This window comes from Schistocerca nitens, chromosome 3 (genome assembly GCF_023898315.1).
Source record: "Schistocerca nitens isolate TAMUIC-IGC-003100 chromosome 3, iqSchNite1.1, whole genome shotgun sequence".
Lineage (NCBI taxonomy): Eukaryota > Metazoa > Arthropoda > Insecta > Orthoptera > Acrididae > Schistocerca > Schistocerca nitens.
Genome location: NC_064616.1, coordinates 888,167,959 through 888,191,053, shown reverse-complemented (window position 1 = coordinate 888,191,053; position 23,095 = coordinate 888,167,959). Strand labels below are relative to the sequence as shown.

The 23,095-nt window shown below is 40.6% G+C and overlaps 1 protein-coding gene across 1 annotated transcript in view; it reads left to right on the top strand.

Annotated features, from left to right (window-relative positions):
- Positions 1-586: 586 nt before the first annotated feature.
- The window catches only part of LOC126248939 (synaptojanin-1), a 133,553-nt gene continuing 111,044 nt past the window's right edge, over positions 587-23,095 (top strand). The window contains exons 1-5 of the mRNA XM_049950453.1: positions 587-890; positions 1,154-1,240; positions 7,476-7,743; positions 17,146-17,310; positions 18,138-18,282. Coding sequence (XP_049806410.1) covers positions 764-890; positions 1,154-1,240; positions 7,476-7,743; positions 17,146-17,310; positions 18,138-18,282 — 792 coding nt within the window. The 5' untranslated portion in view covers positions 587-763. The remainder of the gene's footprint in view (positions 891-1,153; positions 1,241-7,475; positions 7,744-17,145; positions 17,311-18,137; positions 18,283-23,095) is intronic.

The following is a 23,095-nucleotide window of genomic DNA, read 5'->3' as shown; positions in this document are numbered from 1 at the left end:
CATCTGTGGCTAATTTGTATCAGTGAAAGACTTTAATATGGCATGGCTTGCATGCAGTTGTTTCTGGTATTGCGCATAAGTACATTCATTCTCGGAGTAAATTTCTATATATTATCTTTTACATATATTAAGTGGTTACATGCATAAAGACGTGGGAGTGTCGTTATATGAAGTAGACTGAAATGTTTCTTACAGGATTCTGCAATACGCGATCCTTGAATACGTCTGATTGCTTTTTCCTACTATCTAAAAACTCAGTTTACACCTAGTGAATTTCCCCATAACATTATCCAATACTGCAGCTGCAACTGAAAAACCGCGTAGCAACAGAGATTTAGTACGTTTTTTTTTGTAGAATATCTTAGTTTATACAGTAGAAAAATCGCACGTGCAAGTTTATCAGTTAGATAGCCTATTTTAGGTTTCAGTAATAATCAGTCTACCATATTTTAAAATAGTGAGAAATATAAGAAGTGTTTTACGTTTCAAATGCAATTCTTAGCGGCTTTGGTAATGATCTTTGTGGTGTGGAGTCTCTTCCGTGGATCTCTACTCAAAGAGTTTCAAGCGAAAAGAGTGGGGGTGTGCATGTATGTGTATGAGGGGGGCGGGAATGTGTTGTGGTTGGATGAAAACAGATGTCAAAATTGATATGTTCGAGTGACGCGAGACTTCTTAAAACAAGAACAACTGTTACTATTAATATTACGTGTACGTAAACGTTATTTATAGTAGATTGCCGTTTTACCAACAACAGAAAATCATGGCAATGGGAAAAGGCTTTAAAGTTTCTGAAAAAGTGAATCCACCGAAACCTTACAGTATCCTGCTGGAGCAGAGAAACAGAGAAGAGTCCCTCCTGTTTGAATCACAGGCAGTAGCAGTCTTGTGTAAGTATTTCTTGTGTGTTTTTAGTGGTTGTGCCCGGTGACTATACACTTTCTTGATCACTATTATTGACAGACAATGATGACAGTTGCTGTACTGAAAGCACAGCGTTTGCCCTCGCCTGCCCCTAGCCGACTTCAGTTTGTGGTTATTTGCAGTTGTTAAAAGTGTTCAAGCTCCTCATGAATGTTTATAACTGTCACTGATATTGTGTCTAAACACACCGGCAGGAAGTGAGAAGTTATACCAAATGTTATTGTTTCAGCTCCATTAGAGGTGGAATCTGTCAAACGGCAGTATACGAAGCTGCTCGATGCTTACGGCTGTCTTGGAGTCCTGCAACTTAATGCAGGTAATATCGGTATCCTTACTGACATGTTTGCGGTTCCTTGTATTTCGAAGCTATAGGTAGTATTTCACCATAAGGAATTAGTAATTTTAGTTTCTATTCCTTACAGAGTTATCGTTAAAATATTAATTCTTAGCTTTTATAATCTATTGTTTGGTTAGTTTATTTCCTTTAGTGTACACATGTCTGCCGAAAGATCTTTCAGTTAAGTTTAAATTTGTAACATGTAGACCCCTTCTTTGTAGAAATTATTAAGCAGAACAGAAACATCAGAAGTAATATGCATTTCTTCTCTTGTTTATAAGAATGTTCTAAGTGCAATCGTGCACAGGAAATGTATACAAACTATCAGCTGTTCATTTTTATTAATCTTTCTCTGATTTGTATGTATTCTATATGGACTGAGTATATTCTGATGTACTGTACTACATGTGTGTTTTTCTTTTTACTTATGTATCATCAACTGAATACAAAACTACGTGGAGCATTGCACACCTCCTTTTCTTGTCATATGACCATGACTGATTGTAGAATAGATGCATACGATACACATATTGCTTATGGCTGAATTTGGAGGAATGATGGACAACACAATACCCCACAAATATTATGATGGCAGAGAACTGAACCTCAGGAAACAACTAACAGATGATGTCACTACCAAACACAATTATGTTATCAACAAACTAATCAGACCTTCAAAGGAACTGGGCTTTTTGTGTGATAAAACACTCAAAATTAAAAGTTGGCAAATAAAAAAATTTAAAACTGCGTATCTGCCAATGAAATCTAGAAAAAAATATATATATTAACGTATGTGTCATGCACCAAACCAGTTGCTAGGGATTTATTTATCTTGCAACACAGGTTTTTTCTAGTGCAGTTCTAGTTACTGGCATTTTTACTGATAAGTATGTCAAATATGGAGCAAACATAGACTTTGGCCTATAGATCAAATTGTTGCCACAGTTTTTATCTTGTAGTTGACCACCTCACAAGCAAATTATCACCTTCGTACCAAACATAGACCTCAGGCTATGGTACAGATCAGTCTTTGACCACAGGGGACCACTGTCATACTCAAACTAAATAATTTTGTATGGAACACTGTCTCCATTAACCAATATATGTATAGGTCTAGTATTCAAAATTATCCAAGCTCTGCTTCTCAGTAGATCATTATCTACATGTACATCGGTACCCTGCAGATCGCTGTGAAGTGGTATCAGTTATTGGGGTTTCTAGAACTGTTTCATTAATGTATGGAGTGTGGGAAGAATGATTGTTCAGATGCCTCTGGTTCTGCTGTAATCTTAATCTCACTATCCCTTAAGTAGTAAACATAGGGGGTTGTAGTACTGTATATCCATGGAGTCATTTAAAGCCAGTTGTTGAAAATTTGTAAATAGGCTTTCAAGGGATAGTTTGTGCCTACCTTGAATAGTCTGCCTGTTCAGTTTTTTCATCAGATCTGTGTCATTCCCCCCATGGGTCAAACAAACCTGTGACCGTTTGTGCTGCACTTCCCCTTACACATTCAATATACCCTGTTAGTCCTATTAGGTGCATGTCCCACACACTTGAAAGTATTCTATGGTTGGTCGCATGAATGATTTGTAAACAAACTCCGTTGTAGACTCATTGCGTTTTGCTTTACCTACAACTGAGCCTGTGTGATCCTTCTGTTTCCTATACCTACAAAGTGTTACACCCAGCTATTTGTATGAATTGACTTATTACAACAGTGACTCACTGATATTGTAGTCATAAGATAATAAGTTTTTTACATTTTGTGATCTAAAAAATTTTACATTTATGAGCTTTTGAAGCAAGTTGACAATTTCTTCACTGCTTTGAAATCTGATCAAGATCTGACTGAATACTTCTGCAACTTCTTTCAGGCAGTACTAGATTATAGATAACTGCATCGTCTGCAAAAATCATGAGGTTACTATTAACACTGTTTGCGTGGTCATTAATATACAATGTAAACAGCAAGGGTCTAAACCCACATCGCTAGGGCCCATCCATCCAAAATTACTTCCACATATGACGACGACTTTCCATCCAAGATAACATGCTGCATCCTCCCTACCTAAAAATCCTCATTCCAGTTACAAATTTCGCTTGATACCCCCGTACAATCATACTTTTTGATCTCAGTTAGACCTATTTTGATGTAGTAAATGTGACACTCTAAGCCGTTGAAATGTACATGAACTAATGATACACTGTAAACAAAACATACAAACAACATCCGTTGAAAACATCTCAAACATAAACATTGCAGGCTGTATCTGTGTAACTTGGATCACCCTTTGAAGAATATACCAGTGGATTGCATTGTTCCCTAGACCTGAATTTTGTACCATTTCTCATGCTTTCCCACATTTAGTCCCATAAATGGTACTGGTGGAGGACAAACATTCATTTTATGTAGCAAAAGTGACAAAAGATGCTACATGATAATGCCAGTTTTCGATGTCTAGGTGGAACATGTAAGGTGTTGGACTGTACCTTCATGTTTGTCAACCAAAGCCCTATCACAAGTCAATTTTTTCCTGGATGCCACCACGTAATCTGAAAGATTTTATCCATATTTATATATCAGATACTGGAGTTACAATAACTTTGTTTTACTATACCATATATTTGAAGCTTCCAGGTAAAAGTTTAAAACTTCCTTCCCCCAGCCTGGCCATTTATTTATCTACACATTACTGTTGTGTCATGTTGACCTTGTTCTTGTGATTTGTTCTGCCATTTTCAATTTCAAGCAGAGTCCATCATTGCCAGCATTCACTCCTGTATAAATGCCGCTAATTAAAATTGTTAGATAAATTCAGAAACATTGTATTAGATAATAAAGAAATAGAAGTATTTGCATATGTTTGAACTACTGTGCTTAAATTATGTAAAACACCAGGGGTAGCTCTTTCCCATGCACCAGTTAGTCAAAATGTTACTGCTGATTGATAGTTGTGATTGTTTTTTGTTGTCGTAGTATCTGTGGGTGAACATCAAACCATTGAATACGAGGTGTCAACTTTGACCGATGATCTCGTTTAATGATGAACACATACAATTCGTCCAAATTCAAGATAGCAGCTATGATGTAATTCATACAACCACAATAAATAGAAAAAATTCCATTCTTAAAATATTTTAAAAATAATAAAGCAACTATGTAATTAATGGAATACCCAGAGGAAGTTGGGGATCTGGTGCAGGGACAAACTGAAGCACCCCAGTCCATGCCCCACCCAATACAAAAATCCGCTAACCTCACGTATAAATCCCCTAAAACACAATAAAACTAATGTTGTTATCACCAATTTACTTAAATAAACTTGACTCCACAATATTAACTAGATGTGAAATAGTGATGTTGAAAGGGGAGGAAAGAAACTAATGGTGTTGGTATATTCCATAAACGCCTGTAGCTACAGTGAACTCTGTAAAACAGTAATATCCAAAAAGTAGTACATCAATTATAATGCAAGGCTGCAGCTGATACCTCAATAACAAGTGTTGAAATGTTGCTCTCCCAAACATCCACCTCTATTAACTACCCACATGCCCACTGAAAACCAAGAGGCATCAGCTAGTATCTGTTTTCTTATACCAAAACAAGAAAATTAACATTAAGTTATTGGAAAATTTACGTCCTTTCAAAATAAACTATAATAAACAGAAAATTCTTGAAAACATAAAACTTCCTACTATTTTGACGTGGCATATGAAGAGATAGCATGCTTTAGTGTTGTCATATAAAACAGAAAATGTTGTAGAATTTAAACAGTACTCTTAAGTGCCTGCGTAACCACTGAGTTAAGTGGATAGATGTTTTTAAGTAAATTTTGTTAATGTACCGAACATGAAACTCTGTTATTAATAAACATTGATCCATATACCTTCTCCCATGATATAATTAAAAACATTGATCCACCTACCTCCTACCATGATTTGAATAAAAAACATTGAACCACTCATGACATTTATCGAAAACTATTTTGTCATGGATTCCATTGTCTTGATCTATCTGCCTCGTCATTCATCATGTTCACTTCCCATCATTCACTACGCTTACAATTACCAAATGCAACAGGAAAGCTGCAGACACCATAAGTGCACTTTTACTCTAGAGTTGACCTATATAGGTGAAATGTTGTAGCTTTAAGGGGGTGGGGGGAGTGTTTGTTGGTATCCTATTGTAGGGTTGAGGTATAGAGGTAAACTGGAGATTGGGATAATCGACTTTTATAGTTGTGTTGGGGGGGAATTAATTGGTACCCCGGTCTATGATTGAACTATATAGGCTAGCTGGAGATTGGGATACCATGATCTTATGGTACATTTTATATGGTTTTGTCACATTTTATTTTTTGGTAGTTTCAAGTGAGTCTGCAAGGGAGACGAGCACTTTTTTACCCCTCCCCAAAACAGATTTTATTGTTCCTCAACATGCCTTTGTATTATTAATACTAACCCTAGTTATAGAATTTTTTAAAATTCATTTATACGATTAACCATTAAATTATGAAACCTTCTCTTCCCCAAATCCCAATATGAAACAAAAGAATCCAGTAATATGCTTGATCCCTCCTCAGTATACTCTTCTATGAATCCAACAAGCACCCTCTTAGTGCATCCACTTACTAAAGTAAACAACACCTCATAACTTCCACTCCTTGAAACATCTGCCCTACAGCCAAGTACCAACAGATTTCGTACTCTTCTTGTACTAAACTATCCCAAAAGCCTCTCGTCAATTTCTGCTAGTGCCCCAGGTTCCTCATCTGCCTCTAAATTTTATGGTCAGAAATAAAGTTCCTAACAAAAAGAAAACCAATCAGTGAGCACTGACTCCCATATTGTGAACATAAAGTGACACTGATGAACTGTAAAGAAAATAATAAGTAAAATCTGCAACAGTGTTAACCTTGTGTTACCACACCATGTGCCCCATCAAATCAACCACCATTATTTGCCTCTTGAGATCATCACATAAACCTATTACCATTACAGGAAGGAGTTGTCAATCATCTTCGTTAGTTTTCTACATGTATAACATTTCACATATTCAGCCAATACACCATACTTCTGCAAGAAAGATGTGGTGCATGGTGTATAATTTCATGCGTTTTCTCCAACAACATTCAGCTATTGAAGTTCATGGTCAGAGAAATTTCTGTTTGGCAGCCAACACACATAACAGTCCTTTACAAATAACGACACATTCAACGACATTCCTGACAATAAAATTTACCTTAAGTGTGTCATCTCAAACTACACACCTGTGCTTCAAAATGTGCACTTGTTGCAAACCATCATCCAAACACAGCCCCTATATGACGCCACATCATCATCATGTCACAAGTCAGATCTTATCTTCAATACCACATTCTTCATTTGAACTGACTGTGGCTGTCGTGTTAGGAACACCAGTATTCAGTTTTCCTGTTTTGTAAATATTTTTTAAGTAGTTTGTTTTTGTTTGTTAATACTGGTGTGGTTGTTCGGTACTATAGCTTACCTTTTTGTGACTTAATATATTTTGTATTTTTGCAGAATTTTACAACAATATTTATTATTTCATTCCAGTCTGGATAGTTTAGTGTGTTAAAACATTAAGTCCTTATCCAGCATTGCCTGGATATATGACACTGGAATGTGTGGATTTATTTCTTTCATGTGCTAGTATGTACACTGTAATTGGGCATTCTTATTTTTCATTTAACTTAGATATATTGCATACTGTATGTGAATAGATTTTGTTCTACAGCCCTTATGAAGTAAAAAAGCAGTTCTTGGATGTATGCCGGTATTTGAGTGAATTATTAGGCTGTTACTGTGGAACATGCAACGCAATATGCCCACCTGATACCTGCCACAGAAAACGAGTAGTCCTTATCTCACTGCATCTCTTTTTCAAAGTTAGTAACACATTTGGTTGTTAAACCAATAGAGAATCCAAGAAAGAGTCATTAAGGGTCATAGGCAAGAAGGAAAAACATCAGCTTAACTTTTGGGTTTGGGTAGAGTTCTCTCTCTCTCTCTCTCTCTCTCTCTCTCTCTCTCTCTCTCTCTCTCTCTGTGTGTGTGTGTGTGTGTGTGTGTGTGTGTGTGTGTGTGAAACTGTAAAGAATGGATAATATTTTTACTTGAAAGAATGAACATTACTTGTACTTGTTTGAATTACTTCTTAGTTGTGCAATTCGAATTTTTTGCATTACAGGAGAAAGTACAGTGCTGTACTTGGTAATGGTGACAGGATGTGTATCAGTAGGAAAGATAGCAGACTCTGAAATTTTTCGCATCACTCAGACTACATTTGTGTCACTACGGAACCAACCACAAGATGAGGAACGCATTTCAGAAGTCAGAAAACTGTTGAATTCGGGTACTTTTTACTTCTCATGGTCATTATCAAATGAGAGCCTCGACATAACTCTGTGTGCCCAACGAAGACAAAGAACAGGGGAGACTGACAACAGGTTTTTTTGGTAAGTAAACAATGAGACAATTGTTTGGACAGGAATTGAAATGCAAATAATAATTTGAGGGAGAGAAGAGGAAGGACCGTATTTTCTTCAAAGAATGCAAGTTCAAAACAGTGCCTGAAATGTTGTTTGTATGGCTAATTTCTGAACACTGCCATTTGTGCCAGTATTTACTCATACCATTGTTTGTGAGGTACCCTGAACTACACATTAACATTAATATGCCAAATGATACAGTAACTTGTTAAACAATATTCTGTACATGTGTAATCCATTTGGTGCCACTATGTTTTGAATTTATTTTCGTTCAGTTTATGGGTAGTTTTTATAGTAATATGGTTTCTCTAATTTTTACTTGTGATACTTCTGCAATATACACTCCTGGAAATGGAAAAAAGAACACATTGACACCGGTGTGTCAGACCCACCATACTTGCTCCGGACACTGCGAGAGGGCTGCACAAGCAATGATCACACGCACGGCACAGCGGACACACCAGGAACCGCGGTGTTGGCCGTCGAATGGCGCTAGCTGCGCAGCATTTGTGCACCGCCGCCGTCAGTGTCAGCCAGTTTGCCGTGGCATACGGAGCTCCATCGCAGTCTTTAACACTGGAAGCATGCCGCGACAGCGTGGACGTGAACCGTATGTGCAGTTGACGGACTTTGAGCGAGGGCGTATAGTGGGCATGCGGGAGGCCGGGTGGACGTACCGCCGAATTGCTCAACACGTGGGACGTGAGGTCTCCACAGTACATCGATGTTGTCGCCAGTGGTCGGCGGAAGGTGCACGTGCCCGTCAACCTGGGACCGGACCGCAGCGACGCACGGATGCACGCCAAGACCGTAGGATCCTACGCAGTGCCGTAGGGGACCGCACCGCCACTTCCCAGCAAATTAGGGACACTGTTGCTCCTGGGGTATCGGCGAGGACCATTCGCAACCGTCTCCATGAAGCTGGGCTACGGTCCCGCACACCGTTAGGCCGTCTTCTGCTCACGCCCCAACATCGTGCAGCCCGCCTCCAGTGGTGTCGCGACAGGCGTGAATGGAGGGACGAATGGAGACGTGTCGTCTTCAGCGATGAGAGTCGCTTCTGCCTTGGTGCCAATGATGGTCGTATGCGTGTTTGGCGCCGTGCAGGTGAGCGCCACAATCAGGACTGCATACGACCGAGGCACACAGGGCCAACACCCGGCATCATGGTGTGGGGAGCGATCTCCTACACTGGCCGTACACCACTGGTGATCGTCGAGGGGACACTGAATAGTGCACGGTACATCCAAACCGTCATCGAACCCATCGTTCTACCATTCCTAGACCGGCAAGGGAACTTGCTGTTCCAACAGGACAATGCACGTCCGCATGTATCCCGTGCCACCCAACGTGCTCTAGAAGGTGTAAGTCAACTACCCTGGCCAGCAAGATCTCCGGATCTGTCCCCCATTGAGCATGTTTGGGACTGGATGAAGCGTCGTCTCACGCGGTCTGCACGTCCAGCACGAACGCTGGTCCAACTGAGGCGCCAGGTGGAAATGGCATGGCAAGCCGTTCCACAGGACTACATCCAGCATCTCTACGATCGTCTCCATGGGAGAATAGCAGCCTGCATTGCTGCGAAAGGTGGATATACACTGTACTAGTGCCGACATTGTGCATGCTCTGTTGCCTGTGTCTATGTGCCTGTGGTTCTGTCAGTGTGATCATGTGATGTATCTGACCCCAGGAATGTGTCAATAAAGTTTCCCCTTCCTGGGACAATGAATTCACGGTGTTCTTATTTCAATTTCCAGGAGTGTATGTAAGATGATGAAGCATGTTTTAAAACTGGTCAGTATAGGTGTGATTCCAAAATTGTTTTGTGTCAAAGTCAGTACTTATTTTGCAGTTTTTCACAGTTCATATTTGCGTGACATACTGATACTGATAATATAAACTGCTAAAAGTTACTGTCCATGAAACAAGTATTGGTAATGTGTGTCACAAGCGATCATGGGAATTACGATATTCTAGTAGTAGCTGGGTTTTTGACAATTTAATAATGTAATGATGAGATGACTGTTATTTAATTGTAGGAAAAGTGAATTTAAACATGACAGCCACGAATTACTAGCAGTAAGAGTGTAAGCGTTGCTGCTTCATATGGTATTGCTCTATGAGTACTTCAGATAAGTTGAGGTGGATGTGAAGAATAGATATGGTAATACATGTGAATAAGTGGTTCGTACCCATAAATAAAATATGCATATAAAAAGTTCATTGATCAACTAATACTAAAATGCCAGTAATTTGTGCACGCACTTGAAAAGACAAAGAAAAAAGTCATAACATTGAACCCAGTAAGCTATGGGAACTTCTTTGCTACTTCCAGTAAACACACAACATTGTGAGTTGAAGATCATGACATAATATAATGTAATAAACATACAGAGTTGTTAGAAAGCACAAAAATTTGTTGTGGAGATCCACGTGATGTTGGTACAAGAGTGTAGGACATGATGAGCAAAAAAAGTGATTGACTGTTTCAAATGCTTTAAGGGGGAGGGAACTCTTGACGACACTGTGTGTGTGTGTGTGTGTGTGTGTGTGTGTGTGTGTGTGTGTCGTGGAGGGGGGGGGGGTTGGTGTCTGCTGTAAAAGAGATGTATAGCAGACAACAAAGGGTAAATGCGACAGATGTTTGTGGAAAGTCATCAACTGTATGGCAGATTTGCAGTGAGGGTAGCATGCACAAATTTTTTTGTAAGTAGAGGACTCATTTATGCACAAATTGACAGACAAGGAGAAATTGGCAAAGAAATACCGGAGATATAGTAGATGTGTGTCCTCAATAGTGATGCGCGTCACATGCTGCCAGCCCATGCTACCTGCCCGAGAAAGGGCAGGTTCGCATAGCTTATGTTGGTTTAATGTGGCCTAGAGTTACTGGGTCCCCCTATGCCCAGGCTGGCTTTCTGGGCTCCACTCTACTGGGCTGCCTGCTGTCAGTAGACATGTATTGCAGCACAGTTTGAACTTGACAAGTGACCTAGTTCCATACACTATGTAAGCACTGGCTTCTACTGTCACTGACTTAGACAAAATTAAGAAGAATTACAAATTACTGATCATAAAGAAATGAAGCTTTTTCTTTCATTTTCTTACTATAAACTGTTATCAATCAGTTTTTTGCAGTTCCTTATGAGAAAGAAATTGTGGCGATCCAGTGGGTATTTCATGTAATTTGCATCTCTAACTGAAGAATTTCACTAAGTACAACATGTGATCGTATGGTGAATATAATTGTTAAGGATATTCAAACTTACTGTTTGGAAAATGAACTATTGTAAGAATATTTTTCATGACGTGAGAGACAGCGTGATTTTGGGTGGCAGAAATAGCAAAGTGAACTTCTTGGACCTGTGACATGAAACAGATACTTGGTCTTGGATGGTAGCACAGTCCTAAAATGATCAACCCAGGAAATAGTATGCTCTAAACCACAGGGAAACAGCATATCTGGAGAATTCTTATCCTTGTCAGAAGAAGAAGCTAGTCAATACACAAATGGACTACTACTATTGCAGTTGTGTATGTAGTATTGTTGAACGAAGAGAACCATCTTTCATCATATACTTCTAATTGGTATTGTTCAAGTTGATCTGCTTTCAGGTGGTAGTGTATGAACGCTGTGAACATGGTTCTGTCTCAAATAAAATAATGGGGAACCTCTTTGTGTTATCTTGTTGTGTCAATGTGGGAACTTATAAATGGTGGAATAGGAGAGATGCTCTGAGGAAATATCTCAGGAGAGAGAGATTTTTTGGGAAAAAAAGTTCTTGAGTAACTTGCCACATCAGATTAGAATAAAATTTTAGGCTTTCGATCTCAGCCTCTTGCATCAAAAGCTTTGTGGTTTATCTGAGTCTGACACAAGTTAACTGAGAAATTTATACCCAAGGATCCAGTTGTGAAAGACTTCATAGAGAGGTATTTTTGTTTGGGAGTGGAAAGTGGAAGTGTCAAATAGATATTTTGAATTTATTTTTTTACTGATGTGACTTTAGATTTGATGAATATGGACCATATAGTGGGGCAGGAAATGTCAATTGCCTCAGTATGTTTTCTGCAATTGACTGTGTGTTTTCCAAAAGATAAATGCAACTCACCATCCTGAGTCAATTCCTCTAACTTGTTGAACCCAAAGGAAGAGATCACATTCCATGAAGCCTTGAAGTATCATACTTGATGCTACTTACAGGTGTGGAGCAAGCAGTGAACTGTCATTTTTCAAATCAATTTCTGAATGAACTCTGTAGATATGTTAGGATGTCATCATGTGGGTAACTATACTTTCACACCAATTTGCAACCATGATGTAATTGCTGCACTAATCTATGGTTAAGAAAGTAGAATAAACTGTTTTAAACTTGATATTGACAGTCTCATAAATCAACATTTCAAGGAAAAACAGCAGTCTGGCAGGCACTAGCTTATCAGAGTACCAGTGTCATTTATTTGCACAATTGTTGTTTCTTACTCAATATTGTTAATTTAGGGGCCAAGAGCAGAATAAAGTTGACAATTGATGCAAGAAAATGAATACAAAATTATATAGGTTTCATAATAATGGATTCTTCTGCCACTGCTTAGTAGAGCAATTTCATGTTTATCAATGTAAATACTCACTGTAGATTTTTTGTCTTATAAAACTATACTGTCAAACTCCATAATTTGTAAAAAGTTTGTTATGGTGTTGAGCCACAATCATGCAATACTTCTTAAAAGAGTAAACTGTCATGTGACTGTGTATTATTACATTTATTCTTAGTACTATGTCTTTGAGAGTCCACATTCCTGCACAATTACATGTTAAAGACGTATTACCCTTGTTTACCTGCTTTGGACTGCCTTAACAAATATGACTTAATAATGGTCAAGCAACATTTAGCATTGTATGTGATAATGGTATAAAAGCCAAAATCTGGATAGTACAAAAGAAAAGATGATAATATGCAGTCAAGTGGCAGTTTACTCTTTCAAAAAATCTGTGGTTTGTGTTTTTTCATCAACAAATATGAAGATTTCTTTACTGTAGAGTACACATCGCACTTTTTGTATCTGAATGAAAAATACTAATTATAAAGAAAAAGCAACAGAGAATTTTTTATTTCTATGTAATGCATCAAAACACGTATTACATTACACAACTTCATTAAATCTCTTGCATGTAAATGTAAAAGTACATAGCACTGCTTGTGCACTAACAGAATAGATCTTGCGGTCCTAGTTTACCCTACTCATGTGTAGTTTACATGTATGACCCTTCAAGATGTAGGTGTGACGAGCACTGCAGTGCAGACACAGATGTCACATAACACGCGGAGTGAGCGTTGCAGCTTGGGTCTGGCTGCAGTTCACGAGCTACAGGCTGTCTGGACCAGCCTAGTGCTGGCATGGGCTTGCCAGACTGAGGCAGGCTGGCAGGCCAGTGGAAAGGGTCAGCGAGCAGGCTTCAGCGACTAGCAGGTCACAGTGCATGGCTCTGGTCCTAAGTCCCTCATTTCTGTCATCACATTGGACCACAACTTGTGCAACCAGTTCGCCCAGAGTGATTAAGGAATGATGGTCCCCGGCTTCTTTGCATGCTAAAAAAGCTGATCCCAAATGTCAAGGATCAGGAAAGTGTTTATCACCTTTTTACAACACCAGTGACGTGATTTATTGAGTATTTCTATCTGAAAGTCAAACTGTGTACACTAAGTGTTGTGCAGCGAGTCAAGCTCAGCTTGTTTATCAGGAATGGCCTGCCAGTTTTAGGCTCTGTGGGCTGAGATGCCAGATTGTCAGATTTTTGGCAAAAGGCAGATGCCAGTCAGCATTTAGTGGTAGTGTTGTTGGCAGACAATAGCCTACTTGTCAAAGGTCCTCTGCTTTGATAGACATTGTGTGTCCAATAATCTCAAGACGTTCTTTGGAATGAGTGTAATTGATGGAAATAGATGCCATAACTGTAGTCCAAATTGTAGTACTGCTTCACTGTAATGGCATTATTGAGAAGTCTGACAGCATTTTTGTCAGCAGTGCAGCCTGGCACACAAGTATTGATTCAGAAGCAGTTTTGGAGTTTGTATCTAACACCACTCTCCCTTGTCAGGATTTTGAGGCCCCATTAATTTTGGGTGAGCAGACTCAAAATGCCACCATCAACACCCACTCACCCACCTGCCTCAGTAGGTCTAAGGCAGTGCATTCCATGTCATTATTTTGAAGGGTGTGTCGGTGAGTGGTGGAGATTTGGGGAGGGGGGGGGGGAAGTGCAGTGGAAACACTGTTGATAGTTAAGAATGACTTTTATTAACACTAGTAGATGACATAGCAAGGCAGATCTGCCTCCCTCTGTTGTCCCTGGCTGGTGCTGACGTATGGGCGGTGGCATCCAACCTGGCTGCTGAGCTGGTGCCCTGCATTGCTGACGGCATGCCCATGGCGGTCTGACAACCTTTAGAGGCCACATCCATTGACAACAGTGGGTTGCTACCTTCTTCAATGTTGTGGAGCCCCTATGGCCCCTCACACCACTCGTGGCACCATGGCAGTGTGCAGACAGCTGTGCACGAGTTAAGACCTGCTGCCCTCTGACAGCAGTTGGACAGTGGCTAGTGCAATGGCACCAAGTCCCACTAGGAACTCAGCAGCAGCAGCAGCAGCAGACATGGCTAGCAGGTAGGTGGGGCTGTGGCACCAAGTTCAATGAGGGACTTAGTGCTGGGAGCAACTCAGCACTCATGGCTGTTGCTGGTGGTGCCTAGCAGTCTCACTGTCTGGCATAGCCCTGGCATCGTGGTGGTGCTACTGCTGGTTTCCGATGATAAGAAGTGATCCCCTACCTCAAAATTCAGACATATTTATTCGCACCTATTCACATCATCCGTAGCGAGAGACTTTCCCTGATGTGGTGATGTCATCCCACTGCCTTCACAGTTACTGCTGTGTGATATGGCTTACTGCTGCACTCGGATATCCTGGCTTCGCAGTCCTCTTGCGTGTCTGTTATTGTGATCCACATGTTGCCACACTGGCAGCTACCAACTCGTACCTGTTAATGCAATGTTCCTCGGCGACTCCCACACTACTTCTCATTACTTTTGCTAAAGACTTGTAATTTTTTCTCAAAGACCAGGTAGCAACACTACAGTTTTGATATCTACTTGTTCCCAAATTGAGCTCTTTTCAAAGAGATTCATTATTGCCAAAACTGTAGTGAATTTTATCTGGTTTAGAATAGAATGATTTTACTCAAAAATTCAAAAATTTTTCATGTTATGAGCAGATATATGGCAAAAGCAAGTTTTTTTCATATTGCATTTTTTACATTTCTCGGGAGAATTTGAGGAGTAATGTTGAAATAAGAAATGAAATGAGTAACTTTCCAGAACTTCTTCAAGACATTATACATACCAAGACCACTTTCTGACCACCATACAACTTCAGTATAATGCGGCCAGTTAAAAATTTTTGCCTGTCATGCTGCTGAATGTTGTTATTCATAAGTTTGACATACTTACAGAAGAATCTTGACTGAAGAAATAATTTTTATGTGATGGTTTGTGATGTGTTCTGTCCTGAGTGGTAAGCACACATGCAATAAATGATGATTCCCAAGTAGTGCATAAATTGTACTTTATTAGTGCGGCACAAAAAGAACTGCGTTCAACATAATGTAGATTCTGATAGACAGTACTAAAGGATCCTCCTAATATGATATAAATACAAGCAAGTCAAAGTCTGTTGTGATTTAGGTCATAATGGTAATTACTAGCTTAGGTTCACAGTCTTAAGTTCCACAGAAGAAAACTAGTCTGAGACGTGAGACTGGAGAGGACAGAATTGGAGGAGTCGAAGGCTCCGAGGATGATGGCTAGTGGCTCAGTGCAGCTGCTGTTGAGCATCTTCTGCTAGCGGCTGCCAGAGCAGTGTTGTGGCCCAGTCTAGATCCCTATACTGGGTTCGATTGGACAGAGCCAGGAGCTCAAAGAGAGGGAGCCTATAGTTGCAGCTGGCATGAGCTGCTCCTAGTGGTCAGGCAGCATCTTAAAATAATACACTGCTGGTGGAGGGATACCCAGTATGTATGAATATTTTGTCTGAAGTACTATGCAGTGTTCAGGGATTGCAGCATATGAGGCTGTAAGTGTGTGTTGGAACTTATAGCCATCAATTTTAATAAACCAGGTAAAAGTAGATGTGATGTATAGATGTGATAGACACAGCTGACATCCATTTAGTGGTTGGATAATCTTTCTGCCTGTTTATACATTATACTTATGTATTTACATATATCTTCAACTTCCTACCCTATTCTCACCTAACCCTGTCCTACTTTGTATATGTTTTATACATTTACGTATTATTTCTATAATGTATCTGACCTATAGTTTATTGTTGTGCCAAATGTCCAAAGGGTGAATAACGAAATAAATAAAAAATATTAATGACAAATATTTATGATGAGGAGGAAGTGCCAGTCCCTGCCTCAAATGTCTGTCTACTGCAAGTCTTCCTGCATTTTGCTACAATGTGGCATAGTGACTTCCCTGTAAACAAGAGTAACTTTTGTGAAAAGCCTTCTGATATTATCCACTAAATAATTTATAGTTATTCTGAATAGCAAAGGCTTTTAGGTTAGCTGGAATTTACTTTTACGTCTGTGTATTTCTCTCTGTTAAGAACAAAATGCTAGGTACTATCTTTGAGGAAATCCTCAGTTCAGTCAAAAAGCTGATGCAGTGTTTAGCAACTTCGTGTATTGCAAACTAGGTGACAGGTGAGCACATTCCAGAAGTCAAGGAACATTGCTTCAACCTAGGCACCACAATTTCCTGCCTTCTGAATCTCATTGATGGACAGAATGAGATAAGAAATGTGTGTGTGATATGAAATATCTTTTCCACCTTTTTTGTTATCATTGTGTAGGTTAACTTATGACTCATGTGTGATTGTTGCTAAAACAAGTGAAATTTGAGTTGTTGTTTGTGTGGTGATGACGGCTGACTTGGGATTGTTACTGGGTGCAGTCATTCTGTTGTGGGGTTCATTAGTGTTCCAAGAATATTCCAGGGAAATGCCCAGATGATTGCTTACAACAGGCTATCAGTAATGTAGTGCTGCCCCCCCCCCCCCCCCCCTCTCTCTCTCTCTCTCTCTCTCTCTCTCTCTCTCTCTCTCTCTCTCTCTCTCTCTCTCTCTCTCTCTCTCTCTCTCTCTGTGTGTGTGTGTGTGTGTGTGTGTGTGTGTGTGTGTGTGTGTGTGTGTGTGTGTGTGTGTGTGTGTGGAGGGGGGGGGGGTGTTATGAGCACCCTAGAGTGATTAATGCTATTTGTTGTATTAACATGTTATATTTATTAATTTTTTCCTTTTAATTAGGAATCGCATGCTCCACATTCATCTCCTGAGGTTTGGTGTAAGCTCTACTAACTGGATTCTGAAAGCTATGTGTGGCAGTGTTGAAATAAGGACTGTTTATGTTGGTCATAGGCAGGCTCGTGCAGTTATTATATCACGCCTGAGCTGTGAACGTGCTGGTACAAGGTACTACTATTTATTTAAATACATTTCAAGTGGTACGTCATGTTAATCTAGCATTTCAGATTTTAACCTGCTGACTGCAATTACTCACTGTAAAATGACTTGAAGGATGTTGTTAATACTACAATTGTTAACTGTAAAACTTTAAATTACACAGCATACTTTTTGTTCTTTTACAGATGAATAAGTGTAGTTTTATGGATGTTCATTTACCTTTCATATTTATCTTACTGATGCTGGAAATATGTATTATTAATTAATAGTTCTTCCAGCTCAATAAAATAGTTTGTATTTTGGAAGTTCAAAATTACAGCAGTTATCTTTTTGAAGGTAATACCAGTAAAGATGAGTAATTTGTTCATTTTGTGACGGCTTGTATTTTGCTTATTAAGGACCACTAATACGTACTCAAGTGTTGTACCATTTTCTTATCGTATATGTAGAACATAAACTTGGCTTTCAGTAGTAGCAAATTTGCAACAGGTATATGCTTCATTTGGTGACTCATAATAACAGAGTTAAGTTCTTATGTGATTTTCATGAGATAAGATAGTGAGGCCAGTTTTGTTTTTGTCATTTGTACCGTGAGGCTCAACAGGATGTAGGAACTAAAGTGCACTTCAGACCACTGCAGTTCTCTGTTTCTGTTCTGATAGAGATATTTTAACCATTGTAAAGCCTTTTTGGCAGTAGACTAATTTATTCTTTTAGTAGTATTTGATAACTGCATTTTTTGTGAAGGCAGATTTTTTTTTCCTTCCATGTTTATCATTGCTGTCACTGTTTCTGTACACATACCTTACTACAGAAGTAAAATATTGTTCACACAGGTTCAATGTTCGTGGTAGTAATGATGATGGACATGTAGCAAATTTTGTGGAAACCGAGCAGGTGATATTCTTAGATAATGAAGTAACATCCTACATCCAGACTCGAGGTTCTGTGCCACTTTTTTGGGAGCAGCCAGGAGTTCAGGTAAATTTTTACGCACATTATATTTAAGTAATAGAGAATGTTTACTAATTACTTTTGGTTTTTTCATAGAACATAAATGGTTTCACAGCTTGTGTGTTACCTTGTAATAATTCATGTGAATCTGTGTAATGCCAAATTTTCTAACAGGCTTTGTGTCTAAATGATACACAAAGCAAATGAGCAACACTTAAATCATTAAAATAAAAGAATCACACATAATTTCTAGCTTCCTGCGTTGTCAGGATGACTGATGACGTGAGGTGCCTCGCTATAGGTGAAAATGGTATTGAGTGTCGATTAGTAGGGCCGATGTTTACGGAACTAGGTGGATGTCTGACGGCAAGTCGTGAAAACAGCCATTACATAAATACAGTTATTCCAAGCAAAAGATACAACAGTTGTAGTGTTACCAGTCTGCTGTTAGTGCCCCCCAAGATGAAGGCTGGTCTCGGTCAGGAAAAGATGGTCAGCTGAGCAAGCAGCCTCGTGTAATGGACAGCGTGCAACATAGCCCTGTCGAGCAGGCAGCAGCTGAGGCAAGGTTACGTGGTCAGCACTCCAACGGAGTAGCGCAGCGTGACACCCTGAGGCTGTTGAACAGCACGCAGCTGTGACCGGCTTTGTGGCGATTTTGTTGCTGCACAACTCAGTGTGAAAAGTAGTCAAGTTCGCAGTGTCGATTCGAGGACATTGGCGTAATGTTCAGAGACTGTGACCTGCAGTGTGTGTCTGCACAAGGCAAGTGGCAGCTTTGCTGTCAGTCAGGCTTCAGGCTGGAACCGTCCCCCAGCAGGGGGCCCACAGCTCTTTTGTGGTCGCGTGTGTGGCATGCACAGGGCCCGAGCTATTGCAACCTCTACCCTCCTGGGATGCTTTCCCATTGCCATATCCATTCCCATGCTAGCGCCTCCGCTTCCTGCCCCTCTCCCTGCTATTCCTTTATTGTCTTGTCTCACTTTGGCACCCTCCCTTCTTTGGATTTTTTCGTGCCCTTCTTGGGACTTAACCTCCCTTTCAAAATTATTTCCACAGTGTTAGCCATTCGGGGAAGAACACCCTCACTAGCATATTTGGCATGGGTTCTTCTCCCCTCCCCTCTCATCCTTCCCGCTTTCCTTCCTTGCCATAGCATCCAGCCTCCCCCCTCCCCCCAACCAGCTCTACATCACCCATATTTGGCTGACTCACGGTCATCTCCATCGTGAGGATCTGGCCCACTATCGTTTTGGTGCCCATTTGACGGTGGTCCACAGTGTGCTGGACTGTCGTAACATAGCCCAATTGTATGGACTCTTAATCTTCCTAACTCGCTACCCCTGGCGGTTGATGCCTCAGTGGCTGACTTGGTTTTTTGAGGGGTTGGCAGGACACCCTTGCCTCCTCTGCCCCGAATGGGGACCGACTGTCTGCGCTTTGTCGTCTCCCCCAGCCCTCACGCTACCCATGCTTTTGCTCTTCTTTCCCCTTCTCGTGCACTGTGTTTTACTTGGTATTCTTCCTGTGTTTTCCTGTGCTCTGCCCTGTCCATGTCAATAGTCTTTTCTGCGCATTCTTGGGTGGGGTGCCTCTGGTAAGTGGTGGTGGTGGTGGTGGTGGGGGGGGGGGGGGGTGTATGTTCCCCAAAGCACTCTTTGACTTTGAGGACCTCAAGTAGATGTTCAGCTATTCTCTCCTTTGGTTGCATGCAATAGGCGCTTCTTTGGTATGCAGTTTTGGCGACTTGCCTTTTCCACGTAGGGAGGACCAATGCTTCATCCCTTTAATTGTTAAACCAGCCAACCAACCAACCAACCAACTAGGCGGAAACCGGGGCTCCAGATGGGGACCCTGAACTCTGTAAAAGCTGTCCAGCAGTTGGTCCTCGGGCTGGAAGGCACCAGTTCGACTTCTGGCGGCATCATACTTGAACACAGACAGTAGTTCCGCAGCTAGCGAAGGCAGTGTCTAGTAGTAGCTGCTAGGTGATCCATTTCACAATGACTACTGATGTGGTGTACCTTTTGCAGCTGGCTGCAAGTGGTGACAGGCAATGTATAGCAGTATTTATGCTGGTTTGATCCACCACAATTTTGCTAAACTATCAGTCTTTGTGCAGGTGAAAACTGTGGCAACAAGTTACGAACAACAGTTTCCCCCAGATGGAACACTGTTCCTCTGAGATCTGCCTCCTGTTGCCCAATGTTGACGTCAGCATGAAACACAGGAAATCTAACCCTAGGATCATGCAGTGCCCCTCACCTTCACGAGACAAAACTTCCATACTTTCCCAGAATCATTTTGTTCCAACCTGAAAACGTAACATCACTGATCCTAGTGATCCACTGCCCCAGTCATACAAGATTTCACCTTTGCTTTGGTTTCCACAGCATCAAAACTTCTGGTAGCATTGTTCAGCAGACATGTTTAACAGTTGATTATTTATCTTCTTCCTTTTTCCCTTACGCCATTTACTTCTGCGCTCTTGCTCCCAGTGTCCCACTTTCTCACTTTTTTTACACTGTGTTTGGCAACACTCTCTTCAAATATGCCCTGAATATCCTCAGCGAAAGCACTTCATGTCAGCAGAGAGGGCATTTTTTTTATCCCAGCTTTTGTCAGTGCTGAGGCTGCACTAATAGCGCCAGCCAGGTCCTCTAGCAATTCTGCACTTACCTTCCTTGACACATCAGGTGGCAGTCCCATAAAGAATGTGTCTAATGCTCTAAATTTCACTTCCTGCAAAACGATTCTATCCATCAACTGATAGGTATCGATCTTCCCTATCGTATCTATAGAATTCTTGGTCTCGTTTTACTTCTGTGATACCCCATTTAATTGTTTGCGATAGAATCTGCAGCTATTCTGCTTTCTATAACACTGTACCAGGCCTTTCCCAAGTTCATCAAATGACCGCATATTCCTTTGGTCTCCATGGTACATAAAATGTTTTTGCTTCCACCGTCAGGTAAAACTTGATGATCTGTAACAGCTGTCCATCTGTTCAAAATTGTAGCCCCACAGCTGTCAATAAATTATCCATAAAGCCCAGTATATCGTCTCATGTCTTGTCTATTCCAGCAGTAGCTAAACCTAAGGTGGGAGAGTGAAACTGGACAAGGTCCTATCCTCTGTTACAGCATTCATTGCTTATGTAGTGCTACATTAGACTCGTTCAAAGTATCCAGTTGCTTATTCCGGCCTGCATTATCTGGTATCGACTAAGCAGTTCTGTCAAATATTTGGTCACTTCTTGCGTGGTAAGTGCTTGTGTTTTTGACTCTAGCGTTGTGCAACCTTTATCTAATACACAAGAAAACAACAAGGAAAAAGTGGGATGATAAGGAGGACACTTAATTGTAACACTATCATAACTTCTTTTACTATAACTCGATGCCTCCACTCAAAATAAAATACTTGCAGCAATTGAGTCATGTTCCTTGAATCACAAAAGTTGCATATCCCATAACAACTAGGCACAAACTAGGATACATTTCTTCCAAAATTCACTTTGCACACCCGTAAATCATCATCTCAGTCTGTCATGCACTCCTCCTGCAAACCAGAACTGGAAATCTGGTAGAAGATGGCCTGCTCTCCAGTGTGAAAAAACCAGAAACTGTTTTTTCACGCATAGCACTGTGGTGATAATGACTCCGTACTTTAGAGCTTCGATGTTTCTCCAAATCTACTTGGCCACTTCTGTCATCAGTTGTAATGGGGTGTCAGGATGGCTGATGAGGTCAGGTACCCCACTACAGGTGGAGATGTGAGTGTCAATTACTAGGGTGGCTCGTCATGGAGCCAGGTAACTGTGAGATTACAAATCATAAAAACAGCAATTACATAAATATATTTATTCTGAGCAAAAGATGCAAGAGTTGTAGTGTTGCCAGGCAGTGTTCAGGACCTCGAAGGTGGGGGCTGTTATCGGTCAAGAAAAGATGCTCGGCTTAACAAGCTGCCCCATGTGACAGCCAGAGTGCAGCGTCATCCTGTCTAGCAAGTGGCAGCTGAGCCGAGGTTACATGGTCAGCACTCTGGTGAAGTACTGCAATGTCAGGTCACCAGTCTGGCAGGAAGCACACTGCCATAACAGGCTGTGCAATCTATCGCATTGGCTTGAGTGTCTGTGCAATTTAGTGGGGAAAGTTCTCAAGTAGTCAAAGTTGAATCAAGGACCCCAGCATAGCATTCAGCCATTTCAGGTTGATGACAGGTGTGGACTATAGCCTGATCACAAAGAGAATGAGGCCACCCTAGTTCTGTATTGGCAGAAGTTGGTCGACCTCAGCCTGCTCATCTCATTTGTCTGGCCATCGCACAAACTCAGCTATGTAATACAGAATCTTCCACATGTAGCCATTGTGAAATAATTATTGTGACGTGTTATGTTGTGCCACAAATTAATACATCTGTTGATGAACAATGAAGCAGTTCCTGGCCTATCACGGGTATTGCCAGATATGTTTTTCACTTCTCGGGAAAGTGCAAAAGGTAGTACTTTATGGAGTGGAGCAAGAAAAATAATTACCGTATAACTCCGCTTTTACGTACCCAGAATTAATGTTTTCCCATCGTTTACTACATTTTTTATCGGTCCCATCAAATTTCCTATGCCCACAATGTTAATTTGCCCAGATTTTGTGTCAACGTATTTATAATTTTCCCGCGATTTACGCGTTACGAAAAAATGTTTGTGGAGAGAAAATGATGCTGGCATATGATGTTGGCCATCCAATAGTGTTTACAAATATTATGTGGTTAAGTTTCTTGACACCAGGGCACTCTACTCAACGGATTTGAACCGGTAAACATGTAAAAGTTGGAACAATTC